At 46.9% G+C, this 5,310-nt stretch overlaps 1 protein-coding gene and 2 non-coding genes across 3 annotated transcripts; all 3 read right to left on the bottom strand.

Moving 5' to 3' along the window:
- Window positions 1–345: 345 nt before the first annotated feature.
- On the bottom strand, window positions 346–470 carry LOC136137914 (small nucleolar RNA SNORA31). The gene has a single exon (XR_010656771.1). It is a non-coding gene; the product is annotated as a small nucleolar RNA SNORA31 (small nucleolar RNA).
- Window positions 471–1,271: 801 nt separating this feature from the next.
- On the bottom strand, window positions 1,272–5,072 carry TPT1 (tumor protein, translationally-controlled 1). The gene is made up of 6 exons (XM_065895846.1): window positions 4,883–5,072; window positions 4,543–4,616; window positions 3,821–4,011; window positions 3,315–3,420; window positions 2,391–2,507; window positions 1,272–1,484 (listed from the first exon to the last, which is right to left on the bottom strand). Exons 1-6 carry the CDS (start codon window positions 4,908–4,910, stop codon window positions 1,482–1,484), a joined length of 519 nt encoding a protein of 172 aa, XP_065751918.1. The 5' UTR covers window positions 4,911–5,072; the 3' UTR covers window positions 1,272–1,481.
- Window positions 1,552–1,679, bottom strand: LOC136137913 (small nucleolar RNA SNORA31). Its single transcript, XR_010656770.1, has one exon. It is a non-coding gene; the product is annotated as a small nucleolar RNA SNORA31 (small nucleolar RNA).
- Window positions 5,073–5,310: the final 238 nt, after the last annotated feature.

Here is a 5,310-nt window from a genome sequence, read left to right as displayed (position 1 = left end):
AAGTGGCCTCCTAGATCACTGGTGCTCAAAACCACCCTCAGCCTGAGTGCAGTTTCCAGTAGTTGGGTATGCTTTCACCAGTCACCAGGGGGCACTACCAACCTGATGAGCATTTGTCTTAGGCTCTGAACCACACCTCTGTCTCTTGAAGTCACTGGCTGCACCCTGGGTTCACATAAAAGCATCACTGGCTTGCCTTTAGACTTAACCCTTATGCTTTTACGAGTGAAATCAGAAGGCAAGGGTGTAGGGGAATAATTTTCCCGTATTTTTCTTGTAAACTCTTACGAATTCTTCTTTGGAATCTTGGAGGCTTTTACTGTTATTTGTGAATTGCGATTTTCTCCCTGTATTCTCCCATTCAACCTGGACTGCCACAACCGGACAGAAAGTGCAAGGACTTTTTTCTTGCATCTGTATTGGAAACCTTAGCAGATAGTAACTGCTCCAGGCATGTCAAATAGATGCATTTTCATATCCTTGTTCTGATACCCACAGCCTTTTCAGATACAATTTTTTGACTAGTACCTGCTTTCCCTCTGCCCACCAAGTACCCCACACTCCATCTGTAATTTCATCTTTAAAACAGGGGCCAGCAGACCCTTCCTGTAAAGGGCCACGTGGTTATTTTAGGGCTTGCAGGCCCTTAGATCTGTCACTAATCTCTCCTCTTGCGGTGTCAGAGCCAGCCAATACACAAACAAATGGGCACGGCAGTGTGCCAATAAAACTAGACACAAACTGAGATCTTGTATTTTTTCACATCCCGTAAGCTATTTTGAACCACTTAAAAATGTACCACCTTAGTCCCACAGAAACAGGTGGTAGGACAAGCCAGTTTGCCAACCCTGTTCCAAGAAGTTTGACACAAGTATTCCAGGAGACGTCTAGATTTCTCTAGAACTTGGCTCTACTTGCTTTGTAAATAAGCTGAGACAATACTTTGCTTCCAACTGTGTTAAGTCTCTTTTTATTCTTTCGGTAATTTCTTCCAGAGTTAACTACTTCCATTTGTAGGTGATGAAATGTGTAAGAGATCCACTTCAAATGTTGGCACTGCTATGAGCATGGTCTTTCCCCTTTATTTCAACTCAATTACTGTTGATTCTTGTTTATATTCCAAGTCCCGGAAGTGGTTTTCATTGCAGAAGTTATCTGAAGATGGTCTTATGCTTTCTAGTAGTGGTCTACAACCAGGTTCTAGCTTCTCCAGGAAGGCTACACAGGATGGATTTAGATATTACATATTAAACTAAGAGGCATTCTCTCAATTGAGTTTAAATGCATTTTATTTTTAGACAACCTACATGACATGTTTCTTTTCCTCAAAAACAATGCCTCCGCTCCAAACAAATCAACATCAAAACGAAGAGCTCAAGATGACATCAGTCCCATTTGTCTAAGTCCTGGTGTTGTGTGGATGGAAAGCAGCAGCCAGCCAGTTATGACGAGCAGGCGATAGATCCGAACAGCCAAATCCGTTACTGTGAAAACAAGGAAGACCCCATTAACACCTTTCCAATATGAAAATACTTAACGTTTCTAGGCTGCAAATGTATTCCCCTATTCAATCTGGGCTGCCACAAAGACAGACAGAAAGCGCAGGGATTTTTCTTTTGCATCCTAGTGCAAACCAAAAGAACAACAGCGGATTGTTCAAGGTCTATCAGTGGATGCGGAAATGTCTCATTCTGAGAAAGTTCCACTCACTTTGTTCTAACAAAAGACTCACACATTCTTTGAGTCCCTTTAGACATTTCTGTTCATTGCTGCCCCAATCCTGTTTAGTGTAGCCTTAAATTTATCTTACTCCTAATTACAGAAGCCCCCGAAGGCTAGGATAATGAATGCCTTCATTTCTATATTGCCTCTAGCAATTCCTTGCATAGCAGACGTTCAATTTTAGTAAAGCAACTGGCATACTGGATCAGCAGCCAACTCTCAACTGTACTTACTAAAAGCTAGTGACATCGAGGCTTTCACGACCAGCTGCCAATTATCAGTAAATAAGGGTGAACGGTTTCTTTACAGAAAGGTTTTAATACGCATGTATACGTGCAGCAAGACAGGAGAAAGGCAGTCTGATTTCAACGAGCCATTTCCACAGGGAAGACAAACGGAGTGTTACCTCTGATCTCTAGAGCTCAGGATTGAAGCTATGCTTTGTAATGTCACCTGTAAGTTTTCTGCAGATAAAGACTCTAAGCCTTTCTGTACCATAAAAATCTTTTACATGTGAAACACCCTCTTTATGCCCCTGAGAGAATTAAGACCTAGAGCCTCAGTTAAAAAGGATCCATTTTAACTATGCTAGTGGCAAAACAAGGAGGATTATGCCTAGGGTATCTCCATTTTTACATTAATGATTCAACCCACTTCTTTACACTTACACATTTTTCCATTTCTAGACCGTCCTTAAAGAAAATCATATACGGGGTCACACCGTCCTCACGGTAGTCCAGCAGAGCGACCATGCCATCTGGATTCATGTTTTCACCAATAAAGAACTTAGGAAGCAAACAAATACTCAGAATTACATTACGCACGGATGTGTTGTATCAAAACAATAAATCAAAGGAAGATTCAGAACACCGCTATATAAGTCAAGGGATTTCAGCAACTAAAGGCTCTGATGCCTAGGAGGAAAAACGCTCACTAATCCAACTTCAGTTCACTCAAAGTACTAATAATAACAACCAAATAAAAGTACAGAGCAATCCAGGGACACGAGGCTTTCAGGAAACTTACTCAGCCCCACACATCCATTTCCAAACCCTACAAACAAGGCTTTTTACATAGTCAAGCACAGGGAACATAAAGCTAGCAACGAGAGCATATAACATGAGAAGTTATCTTATGGCCAGAAGACGAATGAAAACCGGAAAATTAAAGAGCCAGGTTGTGTTCATTTTTTTTCTTAGGGGTAAAGGAAAGTCACTGAAGTTTCTCAATAGGACAAGCTCAGATCAGAAAGGGCTTCGGCGGCAACAAGACACACTGGAAGTGGAAAGAGAAAACTGGAAGACCACTTGGGAGTTAACAAGCAGTCCAAGAGAAAGAACTGGGAAATGTATGTTATCTGAGTACAGATAAGATTCTGGAACCAGAAGACAAGATCTGGAAACATGCTTAGGAGCAGAGAAAGCTACTTCCTACAGCCTAGACTACTGGAGTTGAATCTATGAAGTATTTAAACTGTTCAAATGACCGAGAAAATAACCACAGCTTAATTACATCAGAGATTCATCAAGCAACTCATTTTTTGCTCAGTTAAAATTGTACAATCCTTCGGTCCAAATATGTAAGTTATTTACCTGATAGTTTTTGAAATTAGCAAGGATATGCTTGATCTGTTCTGCAGCCCCTGTCATAAAAGGTTTTACTCTTTCTGGTCTCTGTTCTTCAAGCTTCCCTTTGATTCTAAAACAACATTTTATTGATAGGTTATTCAGTTCTGAGCAAAATATATTTTCATTAAGTAAAAATTACAAACTGAAACCAGCTGTCACTGAGCAAAATAACGTGGCGCACGCAATCAAGAAATTACTAGCTCACAGGAGGGACGTGTTAATCCACAAGACTGTTTCTAACTTGGAATTTCATGTCAGCTTATCTCCACAGTACTATTCTAAAAAGGTGAAACCAACCACATGCCCCAGTACGCGCACATTATTTTACTTATAGAAAAACCACCACCCTTCTGAGCTCATTAATAAAAAGACCTCTGACAAGCACGCCTGCCGCTAAAAATCTCAGTTAGCCAACCCCTAAATCCTATAGGATTTTCAGACCTCGACTGGGGTGTGCCGGTATCACTTACGACTTCATGTAATCTTTGATGTACTTCTTGTAGGCTTCTTTTGTGAAGCTGGTTTCCTGCAAGTGATGGTTCATGACAATATCCACACCAGTGATTACCGTGCTTTCGGTACCTTCGCCCTCGGGGCCTTCAGCGGAGGCATTTCCACCGATGAGCGAGTCATCAATGTTACCCTCTGTCCTACTGACCATCTGCATTAACAAAAAGTTTAGTTGCTAACACATACTCGACTTTACCATAAACGCATCCAAAAAAATCTATGCTGGCACCTCATGTACCCGTCATCCTTCCACCAAACATTTAGTTCTTGTCGAATACCATGAACACGTTATGGGGGAAAAGATTCTAAAATCGATTTCCTTAAACACCTCAGCCCAACAATTCTTTGTCGACCGTAACGGAAAAGGGGTCATTTACAACCCAGTGGAAGTTTTGCGTGGGCTGTCGGGTTGAATAGCCAAGTAGGGATAAGGCAAACACCGAAGGACTTGGGGCTCCCAAACCGGAGACAACCTGTCCGGGACCGCCTGGGAGGAGGATGGGCGCCGAAGCGGCGGACCTATTTCCAGGCTCAGCTCCGCCTCCACTTTTCTAGAAAAACCCGAGCCCGGAAAGAGCGTCTCCTCCGCCAGGAGGCAACGGCGAGGATTGCACAACCCCGGGCGGGGGAGCGGCGGAAACCCGAGCCTACCCGGCCCCGCGCCGCGACCCAGCCGACTCACCTTCCCCTCCACCTCCAGACACAGCCCGTCCGCGACCTCCCGGATCTTGTAGATGTCGGAGAACATCTCATCATCTGTTCGGGGACATATACCCCGGTCACGGTACGCCCGAGGCCCGAGCGGGCGCCATTTCCCGCGCCGGCCGGCCGCACGCGGCCCCCGCCCCTCCCCGGGCGCTCGAAACCCCGACGCGCGCGCCCCAAGCACCGACCCTCCTCGCTCCCAGGAAGGCGCCGGCGTTCCCCAGGCCCACGACACGGCGACGGCGGCCGCCTCCCCGCCCCCACCCACACCCCCGTCCCCCGTGCGCGGCGTTAGGGGCAGTGCAGTCCCGACTCACGGCTGATGAGGTCCCGGTAGATGATCATGATGGCGACTGGAGGGAGACAACGGTGGCACTAGCTTAGGAGCACGGAGCTCAGAGCGAGCGCGGTGCAGCCAGAGCGGCGCTCGGGGGGAGGGGGGAGCGGGCGGAAAAGGCCGACTCTGCCGCTCCCCAACCTCATATAGAGGGCACGTCCCTCTACGTCATCTCCCGCTGCGCCTCCGGAAGCGCCGCAAGCGGTGACGTGGCACGCAGAGCCACGCGGTGGGCAGGCCCACTGCGCGGGCCGAGGGGAGGACAGGCGAGCATCCGGGGACTTGGCCCCGGGATACAATGCTGCGCGTTCCGCTGGGAGCGCGGGGCGGCCGAGGGAGAGGAGGCGGGGAGGGAAAGGGAGAGGAGGAGGCAGAGGGAAAATGCGTGAGGGCTTGGCGAGGCGGGGG

This window comes from Phocoena phocoena, chromosome 18, assembly GCF_963924675.1.
Source record: "Phocoena phocoena chromosome 18, mPhoPho1.1, whole genome shotgun sequence".
NCBI classification, from domain to species: domain Eukaryota; kingdom Metazoa; phylum Chordata; class Mammalia; order Artiodactyla; family Phocoenidae; genus Phocoena; species Phocoena phocoena.
Note: the sequence above shows the minus strand (reverse complement) of the source record. Positions and strands in the feature narration are given on the sequence as shown.

Bases quoted from the DNA above. Each gene is read 5' to 3' on its own strand.
- TPT1 (XM_065895846.1), bottom strand. From the start codon at position 4,910: ATGATCATCTACCGGGACCTCATCAGCC. The intron at 4,617-4,882 runs GTGAGTCGGGAC...GTCCCCGAACAG, and splicing joins CTACCGGGACCTCATCAGCC to ATGATGAGATGTTCTCCGAC. The intron at 3,421-3,820 runs GTAAGTGATACC...ATGTTGTTTTAG, and splicing joins ATCAAAGATTACATGAAGTC to AATCAAAGGGAAGCTTGAAG.